Below are 21847 nucleotides of genomic sequence, written 5' to 3'. Positions count from 1 at the left end.
GTGATTCCTCTCCTGTTAGGACACTATCAGCGAGTGGATGCGCCCGGGGTAGGATGTCGCATATGAGCGATGGCTCTGCTATAGTAATGCCAAGGTTAGTTATTTACACTGTGTTCTGCCGTGATCTAATGCTAGGGTGTTTGATGCTATCCTGTAGTCCATGCAGTCGGGCCATCTCCTCCTCCTGCGCTCCGTAGCGGACTCTGTGAGGGTGAGACAGCGCCGATTACATATTAAGAACGAGTTTTGATTTAAGATTTGAGTTGGATTTTCCAAGGTAGGGTGATATCAGGTAAATTGGGCCAACTTTTGGTAAATCGTTTGGGACAATAATAGGTACCATATATGCCTTTTCCTTGTGTTTTTATGATTACTAATGACTGTTTTTGATAATTTTTTGTTGAAATTATGTAATAAAATATAATTATCTTAGCAGTTCGTACGACAGCATGAGCCAGCTAACTTTTTTGCATGAGCAGTTTCAGGTAAAATGGGCCAGCTGTTCAGGTAAAATGGGCCAGTCAAACTACAAAGGGAAAATTATATTTTATCATCAATATTAATTTTATATATATAATGAGAAAACTTGTTTATTAAAAGTATTTGCAAAGTCACAAGATGATTATAGTGAACATAATCTGCAAAACATATTTAATATTATAAGACCTGGGGTCCTACATCTCACTGTGTCAAATGAACTAAACTTTATTTGTTAGATGAAGTATGTCCTTTGTATTTTTTTTCCATATACTCACCTTTCAGACCTGCAAGTGTTCCCTGGGTGGATTTATAATGGGGATGTGGTTACATGGTGTCGTCTTTGACCACTGTCTGCAACACCCTGCTTGCACTGCACATCTCAAACAAGTTTTGCCCAGACAAACTTTATTTCCCAGCAAAATTCAAATACAACTTTAGTAGTAGCCATATAAAAACATGGCAGTGAGAAAGATCATTCATTTGGTTAACTCTATCTTAAAAGATACACAGTACAGGTATAAAATCGTTATTGACTTGGTACAGAATAAAATCACTGCTGTGCAGCCGTCACAGTCTTACGATGTTCAGTATTCTTGGCCCTCGTCGTCATTTTCAGAATCGGGGCTCATTTGACCCAACTCCTCGTAATCCTTTTCCAGACAGGCCAGGTCCTCTCTGGCCTCTGCAAACTCTCCCTCCTCCATGCCTTCACCCACATACCAGTGGACAAACGCACGCTTGGCATACATGAGGTCGAACTTGTGGTCGAGACGGGACCAGGCCTCAGCGATGGCCGTGGTGTTGCTCAGCATGCACACAGCCCTCTGGACTTTGGCCAGGTCTCCACCAGGAACGGCAGTGGGAGGTTGGTAGTTAATGCCCACCTGTTGTTGAGAAAGAACGATCAGAAAGATTAAGTATCAGAATCAGAATCAGGTTTAGTGCCAAGTAAGTACTTACAATGAACTTGCCTTGGTGGTTGGTGCATATATAAACACATATTGAAAATGTATATGAACTAAACAATAAATACCGAAACAAATATATGCGAAATAGCTGTTTAACATAAGAAGAAAGACAAAATAGGCTAAATGGATTGAGTGCAGAATGTGCAAAAAATATATAGTATGTGCAATGGGCAGGTGTATACTGTAGTCCAGGATGAAGGTTAAAGGGCTCATATTATACTCATTTTCAGGTTCATAAATGTATTAAAAGGTATATATTAGAATAGGTTTACATGGTTTAATTTTCTAAAAATACCATATCTTTGTTGTACTACACATTGATGCAGCTCCTCTTTTCACCCTGTGTGTTGAGCTCTCTGTTTTAGCTACAGAGTGAGGCATCTCACTTCCGTTCCATCTTTGTTGGGAGTCACACATGCGCAGTAGCTAAGTAAGGACTACTAACCAGTCAGAAGCAGAGTGTGAGGGCGTGCCACGCTAGCAGCTAGGCGAGCATTATAACGTGTGTTAAAAAGTGACGCATGTTTATCTCTAAAGGCTGGATTACAATAGAGCTGTTTGGAGCAGTTTGTGAACAGTGTTTTCTGTTGGAGATGGTAAGTCCCTTTGGGGTGGACTTTGGGCTTTTTCACTTTGTAAACCTATTACATGCACAAAAAAGATGTATAACACAATAAAGGAAAGTGAAAATGCCAAAAAGCATAATATGAGCACTTTAATGCAAAGTGTAGTGACTAGGGGTGGGTGGGGGTTAAGAGTCAAAACTATCTCAAACTGCACTTCTTACCTTCATGACGTTACTCACCTTGAAGCCAGTTGGGCACCAGTCAACAAACTGAATGGAACGCCTGGTCTTTATATTTGCGATGGCAGCGTTCACATCCTTTGGGACGACGTCGCCTCGGTACAGCATGCAGCACGCCATGTACTTGCCGTGACGAGGATCACACTTGACCATCTGATTGATCGGCTCGAAGCAGGCACTGGTGATCTCGGTCACAGTCAGCTGCTCGTGGTACGCCTTCTCAGAAGAGATGATGGGCGAGTAGGTAACCAGAGGGAAGTGGATACGTGGAAATGGGACCAGGTTGGTCTGGAACTCCATCAGGTCGACATTGAGGGCGCCGTCGAAACGAAGGGAGGCGGTGATCGAGGAAACGATCTGACCGATCAATCTGTTAAGGTTGATGTAACCAGGACTCTCAATGTCCATGTTGCGACGACATATGTCATAGATGGCCTCGTTGTCCACCATGAAGGCGCAGTCGGAGTGCTCTAAGGTGGTGTGGGTGGTCAGGATGGCGTTGTAGGGCTCCACCACAGCAGTGGACACCTGGGGAGCTGGGTACACAGCAAACTCCAGCTTGGATTTCTTGCCGTAGTCGACAGACAGGCGCTCCATCAGCAGAGAGGTGAAGCCAGAGCCGGTTCCACCTCCAAAGCTGTGAAAGACGAGGAACCCCTGAAGGCCGGTGCACTGGTCCGACTGATAGAGGGACAGAAACACAGGGGATGAGGAGCTGTAGAAGGAATAGTTTTGTGGCCGAGTTAGCTCAGTTGGTAGAGCAGGCGCACAGAAATAGAGGTTTACTCTTCGATGCAGTGGCCGTGGGTTTGACTCTGACCTGTGGCCCTTTGCTGCATATTATTCCCCTTCTCTCTCCCCTTTTCATGTCTTCATCTGTCCTGTGGAATTAAAGGCCTAAAATGCCCAAAAATTTAATACTTTTGCAGAATGCATTTATTTTATTTCTAGCAGAGATATACATGAGAAGAATGATTCCACTCTTAGATATGAGAGTGGTGTGGATGTTTTCCTGTAACTCCCTGAAAGAAATGAGTATATTTTCCAAAATGTTTATGTGCTTTAAAATAAAAAAGAAATTGAGCAATGAAACTGGAACTATTGTAAGTTCATCTTTATATCCACTATCAGATTAAATAAAAAATTAGAGCAGAAACAATGACAAAGCTTTTCTTTGTATTCATATAAAAAACCCTCTGAACTCACTGAAATTCTTCCAAAAAACATTAACAGTAATTTGTCTGTCCAGTTTTTCTCATTTTTTTTGACTGACCATTTTACGAATACGCTCCATGACATCATCAATGATTTCTTTCCCGACAGTGTAATGGCCTCGAGCGTAGTTGTTGGCTGCATCCTCCTTTCCAGAGATCAGCTGCTCAGGGTGGAAAAGCTCCCTGTACTTCCCAACTCTCACTTCATCTGAAAAGAAAGTTTTTTTATTCAGAAAAGTCAATAAGATCGACGGCAACGTGGTTTAATGCGACAGACCAGACGAGTGCCAAATGTGGATGTTTTCCACTAAAACAGACATGTTTTTACTCTAACATTTTCAACCATAATGACGGCTCCATAGTCTGGTGATGTAGCAAACCCATGACTAACTTAGCTTTTTTCCCTCGAAGATACAAACTGAAAATTAGGTTGACATAAAGGGGAAAGTGTGTAAAATGATTGCACACAATTCTTCATTTAATCTAATGGGAAAGCCATAAAAGTGGAACCCCAAAAACGGACAAAATGTAGTAAACGTTTATTGGACAAATAAAAAAAAAATCGGAATACATAAATAAATACTACTGGACATACATGCTCGTGCCCATCTCATTATCTAAATCGATAACTGGAAATTTTGAAACGTGGAGAGGAAAATAAGAAATAGGGAGTACATAAATGATTCAATTATAGGTTCACACATTTTCAAATAGAGAGGTACCCATATGAACATTGAGACAGCTTATGCTTGCTGCAATAATTCCTCCAATTCCAGACTGCAAAAATTGTAAATCTATTCTTCAACAGAATTGTCTTTATCTTGAGGGGAATTGTTGTGCAGCCGATTGCACTAGCTGAGAAAGAGTGAAAATATAAAATATCAATAAACAGATATCCCAAATCCCAAATATAGCCTATACAATTCCACCATACAAACAACTTTAACTGTATAGATCATGGATTTGACTATACTTTGTCAGGTTCAGGACTCAATAGATAAAACGTTTTTTATTGTTTTGTTTTTTAATTCGAAGCATCTGAATATAAATTGAATGGACATACTGCATTAAAAAGGGGTTTTGTCTGGCCTAAATCAATCCAATACTGTACACTGCAACCTGCTATTTACACAATATACTTCTGTAAATGTTAGCCAGCATTGAATAAAAGGCAAAGGAGTCACCACTGCACTTGTTGCTTAGATACCAGTGTTCCCATCAGCAGTTACCTGCATGACCCGTGTGGATGATGCATTCACACTAGTTGCGTACGACCACATACAATGGGATGACAGGAGGATAAAAATAAAGACATACACAGGAGAACTCACCAACCACTGTGGGCTCCAGGTCCACATAGATTGCTCTGGGAACATGACGCCCATAGCTCCCAGTACTGAAGAAAGTGTTGAATGGGTCTTCACGAGAGTTGGGTTCTGCAGGACTGTCCAGGAAGACGCCATCAGGACCAACGCCGTGCTCGAGGCAGAAGAGCTCCCAGCAGGCGTTTCCTGTCTGGACACCTGCCTGGCCCACGTGGATAGAGATGCACTCTCTCTGGACAAACAAGACAGGTGCAAGTTCAAATGCCTTTCACAGAGATGTTAACACAACACACAAAGTAAAACAACCCTTGTGGTACTTTTTCTCAACAATTTTCACGCCCAAAAACATGAATGAAGAATGAAGCACAGCCATCTATTGCAAACAAAGGCCTGAATAAATAAGAAAGACCGTTTTTCCCCCATATTTTCAGTTAGAACATTTACTTTCGCTATCCATAATTACCTCTAAAATTTAAAAGGAACACACCGACTTATTGGGATTTTAGCTTATTCACCGTATCCCCCAGAGTTAGATAAGTCCATACATACCCTTCTCATCTCCGTGCGTGTCGTAACTCTGTCTGACACACCCACCGCTAGCCTAGCTTAGCACAGATCCTGGAGGTAACCGGCTCCATCTAGCCTACTGCTCCCGATAACTGACAAAATAACGGGCAACATTTTCCTATTTACATGTTGTGATTCGTATAGTCAGTGTGTACAAACCTTGCTATTTGTACACGCTGTAACTATACAAATCACAACATGTAAATAGGAAAATGTTGGCGTTATTTTGTCACTTATCGGGAGCAGTAGGCTAGTTGGAACCAGTTACCTGCAGGATCTTTGCTAGGCTAAGCTAATGCTGGGGGCGTTGGACAGAGTTACGACACTCACGGAGATGAGAAGGGTATGTATGGACTTATCTAACTCTGGGGGATACGGTGAATAAGCTTAAGTCCCAATAAATCGGCGTGTTCCTTTAATATAGATTGATCTGGTATGATATATTGGGGCAGTGGTGGCTTAAAGGTTAGAGAAGCGAGCTTGGGACCAGGAGGATGCAGGTTCAATCCCCAGACCAGCAAGATGAAATCTGGGTGGGGAAAGTGAAAAGACCAGCACTTCTCCCTCCCTAAAAATTCAGGTTAAAATATCAAGTGGCTTAAATTACATTGGTAAAATTCAGACACCAAAAGCCCTGACGCTTTCATTTTCTATAGCCTATGAATTTGGGAACATGTTTTTTTTTTTACACCACGTGAAATTTCATTTATGGAATTTAAATGATCATGGCCTTTCTTTGCTTCCATACACATCCGCTCAGTGTGCAATGTAAAAAAGATATCTGATTGCACACTGTATTAATCATTATCTGTGTCAACAAAGTCAAAAACAGGACAGGCTTATTCCAACTCTGTACTGTTTTTCATTTTCTAAGTGCTTCCAGCAGCCGTGTTTCAACATGTTGAGAATTTTGTTTTCCCTGGAGGGAGAAAATCCCCCAAGATGATTTTTTTTTTTTTTTTGCTGTTGAGAGATATTTGTATAGACATGAATATAGACCAAAGCTTGGAATATGATTATTGATAAAATGCATCCAAAACTACAAAATAGAGGCTTCTGAGGTTCTGTCAAGATGAAGCTTTAAGCTCCTTTGCTGTCTGTGATCATAACCTCATAAAACACTCAAAGTGCACACTAATATAAATACATCATTTGAGCCTTCACACTTGTTAAGCTACATGTATTTTAACATAACAGTTGCATTTTTCATTTAAAATACATACAGCCAAAGGTCTGTGGAAGTTTTAAATTAAAAAAAAAACATGTTTTGCTTGCTTGATTGTTAAATCATGGCAGATAAAACAATTAAAAACTGCTGCTGATTTCACAAAAAGATATATAACGTTAATGATGCAAACATATTACCAAATATCGAACTATGTTTCCCCACTTCTAATAAATTGTAATTATCTTACCATGTCGCTGGAGACGATATGAATAGTTGATTTTGCTGCAGGATACTGTGAGTTTATCAGTCCACAGTGAGCAGTTCCTCTGCACTGATCTGAGACGAGTAGCGTGTCTCAGCCGACAGCTGCTCTTTATACCTGCAGACAGACTCACCTGGTGTCTGTGTGACCGTGCAATGGGTGGGAGGGGTGATGGTTTACTTCCCACATGAAGCTGCTTCTCCCTCAAAAAAGTTGTTTTAGTACATTTTTTGTCTTGTTACTGCGTGTAAAAGAAAGAACATTTGGACTGAAAGTTCAGATTCAGCACTGTGTCACTGGTTATTTCACAGCTGATTAACTCTTTTTTTCAACATCATACAGTGGAAGAACAATTCAGACTACTTAAATAAGGAAAACAGATTAAGTGAGCTGCGTGAGTTTAAAAGTGAGTCCTATTTCATATGCTCTTTACACAGTAGGTTTTAATAAAACCTTCATTCATTATTTTGGGTCACTGCATTGTTATCTCTGCCAAGCCTGGAAGAAGATCATGTGTTTGGTCGCGTGTGTCTGTGTTTATGTATCTGTCTGTATGCAGCTAGTCTCGCATACCCCATCAGCTTAAAGTGATGGTTCGGAGTAATTCGCCCTAGGGTCCTTTGCACCATGACATCGAGCCAAACACCCCCCAGAAGCTTTTTTCACCTGGGTCTAACATTGGGAGAGTTAGCTAGAGTAGCGTTATCAGCTGAATAGCTTAGCGCAGGGGCTAATGGACCCACGTTTGTATCTTGTAAGTTACCCCACTAATAATGCCCGAAATGATACCAAACGTCTACAAGTAGTACAAATAGGTTATGCTCTCATAAAACGATGGATTGGAAAGTTTGTAAGTACACCAGAAGTTTATGAACACTTGCCTGCTCTCTTCAGCTCTCTGTTGCTGCTGCTACCTGCAGTTAGACGAGTGATTAGGGCCGTCTACAAATTACTACACCGAAAAGAGTTACAACAAAAATATTTATTAATTCAATGATTAAATAAGGTAATGTCTCCGAACTTACCTCAATTATTACTTGTCTCCTGCTAGTTATACTACAGCACTTACTTAAAAAAAAAAAAATTAAATTAATAAATATTTTTTGTTGCATCTCTTTTCGGTGTTGTAATTTGTAGACGGACCTAAGCACTCGTCTTACAGCAGCAACAACAACAGCAGAGAGCAGAAGCCAGCAGGCAAGTGTTATTTACATAAACTTCTGGTGTACTTACAAACTTTCCAATCCATCGTTTTATGAGTACATAACCTATATATACTAGTGTAGACCTTTGGTATCATTTCGGGCATTATTAGTGGGGTAATGTTAAGAGACACTTCGGATCCATTAGCCTCTGCGCTAAGCTATTCAGCGGCTAACGCTACTCTACGCTAACTCTCCCAATGTTAGACCCAGGTGAAAAAAGCTTCTGGGGGGGGTGTTTGGCTCGAGGTCATGGTGCAAAGGACCCTAGGGTGAATTACTCCGAACCATCACTTTAATATTTCTTGTGCACATTAATGGCTGTATGTTCAAGGACCTCTCGTGGTTGCGATGCTTCACAATTTTTGAAAAACCAAACAAAGAACTTTCCTCACTCCTCTTCGCCGGCCGGTGGGGCACATGTGATCAATAATACTTCCCAAACATGCATTTTTCACTAAAGGCTATTTGTCAGAGAAGCTTGGGGTGTGCTACTCGTCCGTGCATGAGCGTGTTTATGAGGAAGGGTTTTAAATAGTAAAGTTTTAGCAAAAACTGATTTCTCAGGAAATACTGAGCATACATTATACTGCACCAGTTCTGTGAGAGTTTGTAATATTTTGATATAATTTGCCGTTTCTACCAACCAATACATTTCAACTTCATTTACTCCTTCATGCAATTTATTTTATATTTATCTTTTTACTTCCGCTGCATGTGACATGTTTAAAACGTCCTTTAAAATTATGCATTGACTTAACATCCAGCCGGTAAGATGCAACATTAAAACACCTCTTGCATGCATGGTATAAGATAACACAAAGAAAAGAACTATTCTTTTCTATGGGAGCGAGAACTGAGCCCTGAGGGGAATGCAATTAATTGGGAGACAGTTTGGGACAACATTTTCCATTGTTCCAAGAACCCAAATCACCAGCAGATCCACTTCAACATATGTCATAGGACATATTGGACGCCTCAGAAGAGATACGTCTCTAAAGTCATTCCCACTCCCTGTTGCACATTCTGTCAACCTGAACAAACTGGAACTTTCCTGCACATGGTCTGGGAGTGGGAACAGGTGCATGAGTTTTGGAATAAAACAACATCAATAATATCTGATGTGATAGGATGTCGAATTCCTACTGACCCGATTGTTTTGTTACTTAACGACGACTCTAAATTACACCTGCTTGGGAGACAGAGGAAAATTTGGCTAGCCGGCTCAATGGCAACCAAGAAAATGATAGCTCAACGCTATAAGCATAAAAAGGCAACTTTCCCCAACACTGGCATCCTCCCCAGCATGATGAGAGGTTGGCTCTCATCATCACATCCAAAAAACAAGAAGGCCATGGGCATATTGCCAAAACTGGAGGGTTCAATAGGGCAGTCCACAACTAATGGGTGACGGTGGACACTGCTGTTACGTCCACTTTGTTTTTTGTACAGTATACTATTCTAATATAATCACAATACAAAGCTTTATTGTTAGAATACATACATAAGATTGAAAATGTAAGCAAAAACAGCAACATTCCTTTAGGCACTAATCACTAATCATATGCACTACTACCACTTGGGTTGTTTATTGGCTGTAGTTAACGCTATCTCTCAATCCATCAAGTTGGGAACATCAGACTTGAATTTTTACCAAAACTATTTGAGCACAGCAACATCTACAATGTGTTTGTTTTTCCTTGAAAATGATGGACCCATTGTGCAACAAAGATCTTTCAAAGATGTGGGAGATAATGATTGTTATAAAGAAATACTATTACTAACTGAAAAATTTGTAATGCAGTAATATGCATACAAAAAAACAGGTTAATTTAACAAAACCTGCTGGCATTGTTGATAACGTACAACATCATTACAATAACATATTGTGACTTTTTTATGGGAAAAGCTTTTTATAGTTACAAAGATGCTGCAACCAAAGAGGTTTCATCTTGACGGTTTGTCCTGTTTATGGATTGTTTTGTTAGAAATGAGATTTGAGGAAAAACTTGCATTCATGTGGCTCCTTACTTGTTTTGTTTCTCACTGTATGCTTTTTGTATGCCTTTCCAATTCAAAAAAAATCATTCATCAGAGGTTTTGCAAAAGTATGGCTTCTCACCTGTGTGAGTTCTCATATGGACAATAAAAGCACACCTAACACTGAAATCTCTCCTACATGTTTCACAAGTATACAGCTTCTTACCTACGTGGGTTCTCATGTGAGATTTCAAGATACCGGCAAGTCGGAAATCTTTCCCACATATTTGGCACAAATATGGTCTCTCACCTGTGTGGATTGTCATATGGCTTTTCAATGATGCAACGCAACTTAATCTTTTTCCGCAGGTCTTACAATCGCACAGCTTCCTAACTGTGTGAGTTCTCATGTGGGCTTTCAAAATACTGGCAACTTTGAAATCTTTCCCACATGTTTTGCACAAATATGGTCTCTCGCTTTTGTGGATTGCCATATGGATTTTCAATAACGAAATGTTCCTGAATGTTTTGCCGCAGGTCTCACAAAGCAATGGTTTTTCAAACAGCTCTGAAAAGTTGGGGTTGCAGATCCTCTCCTCAATACAGAGCTGCTGCTGGTCAGGGAGAAACTTCTCCTTCTGATGTTGAAGGCCCTGTGCCCGGCGGGCCCTTCTTTTAGCCCTGTATGCAGCAACTCGTGCCAGACGCTTTGCTCGCTTCTCCGGCGTTTCCTCTGCTCTCCTTTTAGCACTGCGCACAGCGTCTTTTATCAGGCGCTCTGCTCGCTTCTCCGGCGTTTCTTCTGCTCTCATTTTAGCATTGCGCACAGCGTCTTTTATCAGGCGCTCTGCTCGCTCCTCCGGCGTTTCCTCTGCCCTCTTCTCAGCAATGCGCACAGCGTCTTTTATCAGGCGCTCTGCTCGTTCCTCCGGTGTTTCCTCTGCCCTCTTCTCAGCCATGCGCACAGCATTTCTTGCCAGGCGCTCTGCTCGCTTCGCAGGCGTTTCCTCTGTTCTCATTTTAGACTTGCGCACCGCATCTTTTGTCAAGAGCTCTTCTCGCTTTTCCAGTGTTTTTTCTGCCCTCATCCTAACCATGCACACAGCGTTGCTCCCCTGGCGCGCAGCTCGTGCTTCATCTGATTCGGCTGCATGTGCACGGCTTTCTTTAGGCAAGTGGGCATTAGTAAAGGTGGTCTGTAACAAAGATTAGATGTCAGAGTCAGTGGGTGAACTCTGATGTCACGCACACTATCCTCCCCACTGCACAATGGAAGATAAAAAATGTTGGTGAAAAATTAGGGTTGCACCGATCTGACTCTTTCAGTCCCAATACCGATTCCTGGCCTAAGAAAATCTGAAATTCATGAGTGAGTGATTCAAGTCATACAACAAGGAAATGCACTCTTACTCAAGGAAAAAAAACAACCTGGGGCCTCATTTATCAGCCGTGCGTACGCACAGATATGTGCGTATGCAATGCGTAAGAACATTGCCATGCAAAGTGTGTTATTTACTAGTCTCGATTTGCCAGACCCTCCTCCAAAGCATGCTGGAGGAGTTTAAAATGTCAACACAAAGGAAGCCCAAGGCAACAGATATCCGGCCTAAATGAGTGAAATCTGGCGGATTTTCTGGCAGCAACGGAGCAATCCCGGAAGTGGAACGTCAAGGATATAGACTAGGAACTTACCAACTTGTACTTCGGGGCAGACCTTACCATTAGGCAAGGTAGGCAACTGCCGGGGCCCCCTAACTAAACAGAGCCCCAAACAACTATTGATTTATTATGATGTTTAAATATGAAAAATAAAAAGTAAGGTCTGTTTACATTTTTACTGTGACTTCTGCTTCTGTGATGTCCTTTCTTTAGCGTTGCATTTCATCTTACTTTTCTAGTTGATCCGGAGTCTCTTACCTGGTGGTCATTTTCCTCATGAGTAGGAGACATAAAGGCATCAGTCTCCTGCTTCAGTACAAGCCGCTCTGCCACCTGACTGATGCAGACTTCCTCCCGTTCCTCTTTAATCTGTGGAGGCTCTGGGTCCTCTTGGTCCAGACTGCAGTTCTTCTCCCGGACCCAGAGCTGCTGCCTGTCAGGGAGAACCTGCTCCATGTGTCGTCGAAGGTCACGCACTAGGCGTGCCCTCTTCTTAGCCATGCGCGCAGCATTTTTTGCCAGGCGCTCTGCTCGCTCCCCCGGTGTTTCCTCTGCCCTCTTCTCAGCCATGCGCACAGCACGTCTTGCCAGGCGCTCTGCTCGCTTCTCTGGCGTTTCCTCTGCCCTCCTCTTGCGTGCAGCGTCCCTTGCCCGCTTGGTTTGGCTATTTTTAGGCATGTTAGCATCAGCAAAAGGTGATCTGCAACAAAGTTTAGAAGTTTAGTACTGTCCATATTCCACAATGGAAGATGAAACTGCAGGTGAAAATTAGGGATGCGCTAATCCGACTCTTTCAGCCCCAATACAATTACCTGTCCTAACCCCTGTTTTCCACTGGGCGCGCTGCATTCCAGAGGCGCCGCGACCCCCGTGAGCAATCGCGGTCAGGCAGGAAGTGAAACAGCGAGAGCATCCAGTCAATTGCAATGCGGCGCGGCTGGTGGAATATTAAGCATTGACTTGAATGGCTGCAATTGCTCGCAGGGGTCACGTCGTCTCCGGAACACAGCGCAGATGCACCCGGAGGAAAATAGGGGTAATATAATCAGGAAATTATGAGTGACTGATTGAAGTCCTGCACCACGGAAATACACTCTTACTTAAAGCTCCATTGTGTAATTTTTTGAATTGATTCTTAGCAACAAAAAAAAACAACTTTGTTCTTTCACAAATATGTGCTCATTCATGTGTAATTACTTCCATCAACTAATCAAAGTATTCTCGTAAGCGTAGAATCTGCCAGTCACAATCATTCAGAATACATCGAAGTCGTACTTCTTGGAATAGTACGGCCACCGTAGGAATTAAAACGCGATCGAAATTGGAGGGGCTAGAAAGTAATATTCAGTTGGTTGTTATATACAGTTTCACCGCTAGATGGGAGAAATTCTTACACAATGTAGCTTTAAAGGTCCCATAGCATGAAAATGTCACTTTATGAGGTTTTTTAACATTAATATGCGTTCCCCCAGCCTGCCTATGGTCCCCCAGTGGCTAGAAATGGCGATAGGTGTAAACCGAGCCCTGGGTATCCTGCTCTGCCTTTGAGAAAATGAAAGCTCAGATGGGCCGATCTGGAATCTTCTCCTTATGAGGTCATAAGGAGCAAGGTTACCTCCCCTTTCTCTGCTTTGTCCACCCAGAGAATTTGGCCCACCCATGAGAGAGAGAGACATCATGGTTTTCAAACATGGAAAGTGGCAGTTGACTGGATACTCTTGCAGTTCCACTTCCTGCCTGGCTGTTTGAATGCATTTTTAGCGGAGAGCAGCTTTAGGGACGCGACGCGAGTGGTAGAATATCACGCATTGACTTGAATGGCCGAGATTGCTGGCGGCACCTCCGGAGCGCAGACGCGCCCAGTGGAAAATCGCGGAGTTCTTACCGCAGGGACTCACAGACCTTTGCTACATGTCATTACCCTCCTCTCTCCCCTTTCCTGTCTTCAGCTGTCCTTTCAAATAAATGCCCCCAAAATAATCTTAAAAAAGAAAAGTAAGACTGATGGTTTTTGTCTGGGGCCCCAAAATCATTCAATCCGCCCCTGAAAAACAAGGGCTACTCGCGGTCAGAAACACCGGTGAAATACACTCAGCAGATGTAGGCTATTATTTTCCAAATAGGCGTGTCAGTCGCTTACTTTGACATTGGTTATAAAGCAGATGAACTTAAATGTATGATTGTATATTTTGTAAACATAAGACTTGTAACGTTAGCTATATCCAGCTGAGCGAACGTAAATGAAGACATGCAATCCCAACGTCCACATCACGGATTATGAATGGTCCAGGTCTACACTCACGGACTCACTTGTTTTGGGCTGTCCCACTGAGCGAAGGCTCTATTAAATACTCTTCAAAACTCCATCCATGGTGGCCTCTCGCTCGCAAACGGCTCTTCTTCTTCTTCTTTTTGTTTAATGGCGAGTTGCAACTGGCGTTAGAGGTGCGTTAGCGCCACTTACCGGAGTAGGTGGTAGATGAGAGTTCCCCATTTCCAAATAAAAGAAAACAAGCCAAAGCCAATTCAGCTAACTTAATCCAACTAAAATTTAGATTTTAGTTACCAAATACTCTTCATTAATCCATTTTTTTTTTAAAACACATTTTATTACCCATAATTCAAAGCGTTGTTAAACCGAAACGGGGTTAACGCATGCATGCATCCGTTAATATTCTGTAATAATACATCCATGGGTTACCTGGCGCCTGGGGGAAGCACTTTAACTACATTTGGCTGATTGTTACTTATATTCACTAGGTAGAATTTTGAATTAAGTAATTTTACCTATAATTGAGCATGTTTAAATTTGACTGTTTTACACAAGTGCAAGTTACACAATGTAGGCTACAGCTGCAGCTGATGGAAATGTCATTAATTGTTAAGGTATTTGGTCTTAAACTTAAAAAAAAGGTATTGGACAAATGAAAATGTACCTGATGATGGCGCTGGATGAAGAGGACCACAAAAGGTATTATAATTTATTCAGAGGGGAACATGAATGTTTGTACGAAATTTCAAAGCAAATCGATCCAATAGATGTTGAGACATTTCACTCAAAATCACAAATATTAAACCTTATCATGCCATCCAGCCATTTTTGGTAATTAGGTAGCATGTGGACATTCGGTTTTCATGTTAAAACGGGACACAGGGATAAAATGGATGTGTCTACCTTGTACAGTTTGGTGAATGTGAGCCACCAAACTGCTTCAAGTGGATGGATGATGAGTCACATTTGCTCTGTGTATGTGAATGTTGATGCCACTGACTCAATGCCACTGACTCAGCTGACGACGTGTGAAGCGAATATACAGTTTTGTCTCTCTGCTTCACTTATCGGGAGTTTACAGACTGAGAGGATAAAAGGCGTCAGTTCTAAGTGTTTTTATTCACTTCGCAAGCAACAGTGATGCTAGGATTTTGTGTCCTACATGTAGATATCCAGATTTATGAGCTGAGGAAGAAGAAAAAATAAAAAATAAAATCGCATGCACCGCATACTTATTACTTTGTGATTTTTCAGGGACAAAATAACCAAAGTAAACTGGTACAATTCAGTCATTTTCTAAAACAATATTGAGCTCTAAATTTCTATTCTGAGAGCAACAATACTTAATAAACCGTCTGTATTAAAGTGATTTGAATCTAGAAGCACTGTTTACAGAAAGAATTACAAAAGGGTTTAAATTACTGACCCATTAAGGACCTAACAAATGCCAAATGAGTACACTCGATAATAAGCCAATGTACTGGAACTATCATTTAAGTCAAATGGGAGGCAACACGGATGTTCACTGTTTGATGTAGGCCAAAGTTATAAGGCATATAGCAGCAACCAGAGTCTAAATCAACTCCATCTTTTTTTTCTGTTATGACAAGTAGAAATATATTGCACTTTGAAGACAAAATGAAAAAATAATCTCACAGGTAACGAAAGCAACAAGGACCACCGAAGAGAGTCATGCAAGTGGTGATGGGCTCCTTGGAGGCCTCTTTTGAGGTGACGTCAACCCCGGCAAAGCTGAATCTCCGTTGCACAGTCCAACGGGTCGAAGGGTTGACCATCCAGTAGAGAAAGCAGCCCAAACTGCTGCACCTATTCTGTTTTTGAGAGTACTTATTTGCATTCTGGCGAACAGACATCTCCCTTTTGTGTGGCTCTCTTTTAGTGGCATTTTAACAAAGTCTAGCTGCCTGTCATCCTGTATGCTTTTTTTTCCCCCCGCTTGTGGTTCTTGTTCTTGGCAAAGATCACTTTTCTCGTAGAACACAGACGCCAGCGTCACAACGCTGCGTCGCCATCGAGGTGACGACCTCCCAGGAGTCGATGACCGGGTCGTAACATTCAATACTGCTGAGGAGAGAGTTCCCATCATATCTGCAGAGAGAAGTGAGACAAAGGAGAGGAAGTGAACAATCTGCACTTCTAAGTCAAGAATGACACAGAAATATAATTATCCAGATAAACTTGATATAACTTGTCCAATAACAACAGAAAAAGAAGAAGAAAAAAGAAGTGTTATAATACACTTGCAGCTTCCCCCCCCCCCATTCTTTCCTAAAATAATAGTCAGCTGCCCATATGAACATTAAAATGTTGATGTAATTCCTCCTGTTCATACTGACCATTGAAATATCTCATCCTAAAGCTCTTTCAATGTAAGTGATGGGGGATAAAATCCACTGTCCTCTTCTTGTGCAAAAATATATTCAAAAGTTCATCGAAAGCAAAGACGAGGCTTTTCAGGAATCCGAGTTAGACCAATCAAGTGGATTTTCCACAGTTTTATTGTTTTTAAGTAAACATTCCTCTAACTGCAGCTCAACTGGAAACACTGTACCGGGAAACAAAGTGAGGTGAGATGATTAAATGTAATCCAGGAAGTTCAGTTTGAGTAACAGATTCACGAGTTTGGAGGCTTATCAGACGGAAAAACACCACACTGAGGTTTATAATGCTATGAGGTAGGATTTTAATACTCTGGAAAGTTCTAACAGCGGAATTCTTGGCAACGAATACCAGGTACTCGCAGCCTGAAAACTCATCCGTTCAGACTGCACCTTGGCCCAGAAAATAAAAAAACGAAACCTCTCTATCCCGTATTGTCTCTAAATGTAGCACTCTAAGTAGTTCCGCATGTTGATGAAGTTGGGATCTTGGGGTTTTAACCACATGGTTGAATGCACGTATTGTAATTTGCTTTGGATAAAAGGGGTAAAAGTGGTATTCATGGTACAAAGTAATCTACCAGGAATGGGCTCTTGCATGTATTTGATTGGCCAACAACGCGTTTCCGGATGATGTCCCAAGTTGAGGCTGGTTTAACTTTTTTGTCGGATCCCTCTGCAACAAAATCCATAGTCCATGTTCTGTGCAAAAATGCATTCTCAAGCCAAATCAACGTCTTCCAAAAGGTACAGACTTTTTAAGTACAAATTTCAGTATTTTATTTTATTTCCCCGAACAGTGTTTGCTTGCTCAGCCGCAGTGGAGGGACATGCCTGCTAGTTGAATTGCTGGGACAAAACACCAGCAATAAACTTGATTTGGCTCACTGAGACTGCTGAAGCGTCGCTTAGCTTAGCTTTGGCTAACTTCAGGATGCATTTTTGTGCAGAACACATATTGTTGATTTTGTTCCGGATTTCTTAACATTGTAGTCGTGCTACGAGGGTATCATTCAGGGCCCGTATAGTCTATATCAACGACATTTCATTTATGGGATAGATGTCCCTCATTTTCGTCCGGATGTCTGTCCCCTTCAGCTTTCTTTGGGTTGCCATTCTAAACTCCGGTCTATTTGGGAAACGAGCTAGGACCGTCATAATCAAATTATATTCATCGTTTTTTGAGTCAAATTCTCATCACACACTCGACACCCATTTTATTTCAAGAGCTTGCCTCCCTACGTACACGTGTTCCACCAAAACAAGTTCCTTTCCGAGTTCCTTTGCACTTAGCGCCGCCCAAGACGATTGTGATTGGTTTAAAGAAATGCCAATAAAAGCAGAGCACGTTTTTCTCCCATTCCGGAATACTTCGTAGAATAGCCAGACCTTCCTCCGCGGCGCTGAGACTAGGGCCCGTATAGAGAGAGTGCTGTGCTAAGATAAACTTGAACCTATCCTTTAAATCCACTGTCACAGACTGAAGGACATTAGGACACTCTTTCTTACCCAGCGATGGCGTAGAGACGTCCTCTGAGAACAGTTGCTCCTACATAACATCGAGGCGTCGTCATGCTGGCTACAGTGGTCCAATAGTCTGTTCTGATGTTGTAAACCTCAACAGAGTCGAGGTGTGAAACACCATCAAAGCCTCCCACTACGTAGATGTGGTCGTTGAGTAAAGCCACACCAGCCCCTGGAAACAGCAGAAAAGTCTCAGATAAACAGTAACGCACACAGTTAGCTGCTATTTTTGACTTCATTCTGTTTTCTTACCTACCTGACCGCTTGGTGGCCATTGGTGTAACACTTGTCCAGTGGCCTGTGTGTGGGTCATAACGCTCCACTGAATTCAGGATATTTAGGCCATCGTATCCACCTATGAGGAAATATCAGGAAACGACAGTAGAGCTGCAAGGGTTAGTGCATTAATTGAACTATTTCGCTAATCGAATAATCATCATTTTTCAAGCAAAAATGCCAAACATGTTCTCGTTCCAACCTCTCATTTGTTAAGATTTTCTAATTTTCTTTGTCTTACATAATAGTAAATTATATCTTTATACAAAATCTGCAAATTAAATTCATCTTAACCAATAGGAAATTGTGTTGAGAAAATCATTGTCAGATGAATCGATAATGTGAATAATTCTAAGCTGTAAGTGAGAGCTGAAGATCTTTGCCCGAACCTGACTGGACCCGACGGGCTCGGTCTTAATTTCTATTATTTTACATGGGCTCGGGCCGGGCTCGGGCCGGGCTCGGGCCGGGCTCGGGCCGGGCTCGGGCTTGCACGGTAAATGAGTGGTCAAGGTGATGCGTTTCGATTAGCGCGAAAATGGATGCTGAGGAGGTGAAACGGAGGCTGGCCTCTGGAGGACTTATTTTATTTTTTTGTTCCAACTTCCAAGTGGCCTCTAGCCTACATTAGTCATGAATAAAGGATGTTAACATTTTTTTTGCGTGCGCACATTTGAATATTGTCAGGCTGTAAACGGGTTTGGGCTTTTAAAAATCTGTCAATCAAAATGTACTTGTCGGGCTCGGGCCTTGTCGGGCCTAACTTTGAAGGCGTGATTACAGCTATAATGTCAATAATTGTAAGCTGTAAGCTGCATCCTGAGACCAGTTTACTACATTTTCTCAATATGAGCTGCATCTAAACATATTAGCCATCGTATTGGCCTGAATGTATTTTTCTGGAAATTGCATTTGAAAAAAGTGGGATTGTATTGTTTTCACAACACCAGATATTCATCAGTGTTAAGACCAAGAGTGTTGCATTATGGGTTGTTTGTAGCCTTAATGTTGCTAGATTAGAGAGTGTCTTCAACTCTGTTTATAGTGCATCTTTAAGAGTTAGTCAACCATCAAAGCATCATTAGTAAGTATTTTGTTAGCCCAGTTAAACTGACATAAACTTCAGAGGGTGAGTATCCCGACGTCTTTGGTTCAGAAATGGACCGTGAACTGAATCATCTATCAAGAATTACCGCTGACAAGTCTGAAAAATGTTTACTTCTGGAGAAATTCATTTTGACCGATTCCAAGAGACAGGAGGGAGAGTGAGGATGTGACCAATGTAAAGCTACACAAACGTGGGATTTAGGTTTGCTTTAATGGTATTATTTCATGTTTCCCTTTTGCGACTTCAAGGACTCTCTTTCCCTGGGATTAATAGTATCTGAATTTTCCTGACAGGACTGATGTGAAAGTGTGTTGTATCTTCAGTCTAAAAACAGATATTGGACAGGGAGGGGTGTGAAAGTTATCAAAGAATGAGACGTCAGGATTATCCGTCCATACCTAGACAGTATATGAGTCCACTGGCCACCACCAGACCAGCTCCTTCTCTAGCTGTCTGCATATCTCCCAGCATGCTCCACTGGTCAATGTTTGGGTCGTATCGCTCCATGCTGGTGTGACGCCTGCTGCCATCGAAGCCACCGGCAACATAGATCATGTCTGTCAAGAGCCATATAAGATGGAACAAAATATTGTATAGCTTTCTGAGAGAGAAGAAAACATTCACATGATTTCACCGAAAGGAAACATCGGTGAAGGCGTGAGTCATTTGGATGAAAAAAACGCTTACCTCCGAGTGTCGTGGCTCCAGCGAGGCCACGGCGCACATTCATGGTGGCGACGGTGTACCAAACACCGTCCTCGTCCGCTGTGTAGTCCAGGCACTCTACGGAGCTGAGCCTCGACCGACCATCGTAGCCTCCAATCACATAAACTCGATCATGGAGAGACACCGTGGCGACATAACGCCTTTTCCGTGCAATGTTCTGTTAAAGACACACCTGTCTGTAATAGCCCAATCCACTGGGATAAAAAAAAACATCACAAGATTTGCTTTCAAATATTCAATACGTACAGGAAGGGAGCTCCATTCTTGTGTTTTCGGGTCATATTTCTCAACTATGTCTATTGGTGATTGTTGGCTGCCAAACCCGCCTATAACCAACAGGACTTCTTTGGCACCTGAAAAGACCCATAAATCCCTTTTACTATCAGTGTGGATCACAAAGTAGAAATATAGGAGACATGCTTATAGCTAAATTGCTACTAAAAGAAAGGATTCCCACCTAATCTAGCTTGTGTGCGTGGGCCCTGCATCTCACTCCTTAGCTCTGGTCTTAAGTGGAATTTCTTGGCTTCATCGACAAGGTCTCGACATGGCAGGCTACACCGAATGAGGGGCTAAAACGTGTCAAAACGTGCGTAATTATGGTGGTAACTGTGATAAATACGTCAACACATTAATCCAAGCTTGGTGTAATGATAAGACAACTTGCTGAGTGTCGCCAGGCTCACCTCGGCATCAATGACATCTGTAATATAGCGGGGGGTGAGGAGCGGCATTCGGACAAACTCAAGCATGTCTGGCAGGTAGGGCTCTCGCTCTTTTCGGTTGTGTTTGACCCAGTTTAACACAGCTTCAAATACAGGCTCCTCTGAGTCCACCTATATAGTACAACATATACAGTCAGAAGAATTACAGCTACATTCAAGATCGGAAATCAACATATTAATAAAACAGTTAGCTGACAACTGCTGTATAATATTTATTAGTCTAGCTAGACCCTCCATCTAGAACTATTATCTATTTATTAATTGTTCATAAATATTTTTAATAATTGCAATTATTTGTGTTAAGTGCAAAGACAAAATGTGCAACAATGCAGTCTGCTGAAGGTGAAACAAGCCATAAATTCCTCACATGAGAAAGATGACAGATATTTTACTAAGGGGAAATAATGCGTGACTGTAAATTGCATGTATAGTCAGGAAGAACCATTTGAGAGTTTTGATGATCTATAAATCAGTGTGATAATAACTGTTTTCATAAAGCAAGGTGTGTGGTTGGGAACAGGAATTTCCTGAGCACAAAGGCAATTTCTTTGTCAGCTCAATCCGCAAAAGTGAGTGGAATTGGAGGGGGGGGGGGCTGACTGAGATTACAGGTTGGTACTTGCTTTTCTCTTTTCGCACTAAGTTGTTTGAAAGACAATAAGAAAGCTGTGAAAGCCAGGTGACACTATACTATTTCAGTCAAGTTGCTTTTTAGGCTTCTTAGCACTAATTCATAGAAGTATTGGGGGGCAGATATGTCATTATGGTTTTAGGTATTTCAAATAACATATTTAGTTATCTATAGTGACAACAGATCAAACAGCCTCCACAGTAGGGGTGGGGGGGAAAATCGATACAGCATAGTATCGCAATATTTTCTGTGGCAATACTGTATCGATACACAGACGCCAAGTATCGATCTTTCATTATATATGTGTTGTCAGTTTGTCTGCTTGACAATCTGATTTTGCAGCAATACAATTGAAGTGAGATGAACAAAGAGAAATGTATCTTTTTAGATAAAACAGATGTTGACAAAGTTTCCTTTTGGGGACATAATTTGAAATTGGGAAAAATGTTTAGTTGGAAAAAAAGTTAATGAATTGCAATAAATCGCAGAATATTGCAATATGTTTAAAATCGCAATAATATCGTATCGTGACATAAGTATTGTGATGATATCGTAT

At 41.7% G+C, this 21847-nt stretch overlaps 3 protein-coding genes across 8 annotated transcripts in view; all 3 read right to left on the bottom strand.

Annotated features, from left to right (window-relative positions):
* Positions 1 to 574: 574 nt before the first annotated feature.
* tuba5 (tubulin alpha 5) lies at positions 575 to 6858 on the bottom strand. Its single transcript, XM_039800844.1, has 5 exons — positions 6775 to 6858; positions 4799 to 5024; positions 3527 to 3675; positions 2254 to 2934; positions 575 to 1364 (listed from the first exon to the last, which is right to left on the bottom strand). The coding sequence occupies exons 1-5, from the start codon at positions 6775 to 6777 to the stop codon at positions 1065 to 1067; spliced, it is 1359 nt and encodes a 452-aa protein (XP_039656778.1). The 5' UTR covers positions 6778 to 6858; the 3' UTR covers positions 575 to 1064.
* A 96-nt stretch (positions 6859 to 6954) lies between these two features.
* On the bottom strand, positions 6955 to 15815 carry LOC120559247 (zinc finger protein 420-like). Of its 2 annotated transcripts, XM_039800843.1 has the most exons (4): positions 15559 to 15815; positions 11889 to 12330; positions 10282 to 11167; positions 6955 to 7030 (listed from the first exon to the last, which is right to left on the bottom strand). In XM_039800843.1, exons 1-4 carry the CDS (start codon positions 15774 to 15776, stop codon positions 7008 to 7010), a joined length of 1569 nt encoding a protein of 522 aa, XP_039656777.1. In that variant the 5' UTR covers positions 15777 to 15815; the 3' UTR covers positions 6955 to 7007. The 2 variants fall into 2 exon arrangements, with proteins under 2 accessions (XP_039656777.1, XP_039656776.1); XM_039800842.1 differs by lacking the exon at positions 6955 to 7030 and having other exon boundaries at positions 9457 to 11167.
* Positions 14598 to 21847, bottom strand: part of klhl12 (kelch-like family member 12) — a 29141-nt gene continuing 21891 nt past the window's right edge. For 4 of the 5 annotated variants that reach the window (XM_039800839.1, XM_039800841.1, XM_039800836.1 and 1 more), the window contains 8 exons: positions 20622 to 20771; positions 20393 to 20507; positions 20182 to 20288; positions 19897 to 20092; positions 19608 to 19766; positions 18082 to 18180; positions 17811 to 17997; positions 14598 to 16011 (listed from right to left, as the gene is read on the bottom strand). In XM_039800839.1, coding sequence (XP_039656773.1) covers positions 15885 to 16011; positions 17811 to 17997; positions 18082 to 18180; positions 19608 to 19766; positions 19897 to 20092; positions 20182 to 20288; positions 20393 to 20507; positions 20622 to 20771 — 1140 coding nt within the window. In that variant the 3' untranslated portion in view covers positions 14598 to 15884. Of the gene's footprint in view, positions 16012 to 17810; positions 17998 to 18077; positions 18181 to 19607; positions 19767 to 19896; positions 20093 to 20181; positions 20289 to 20392; positions 20508 to 20621; positions 20772 to 21847 lie in introns of those variants that run through there. The other variant, XM_039800840.1, reaches the window with a different exon arrangement.

This window comes from Perca fluviatilis, chromosome 5, assembly GCF_010015445.1.
Source record: "Perca fluviatilis chromosome 5, GENO_Pfluv_1.0, whole genome shotgun sequence".
In the NCBI taxonomy this organism is placed as follows: domain Eukaryota; kingdom Metazoa; phylum Chordata; class Actinopteri; order Perciformes; family Percidae; genus Perca; species Perca fluviatilis.
Note: the sequence above shows the minus strand (reverse complement) of the source record. Positions and strands in the feature narration are given on the sequence as shown.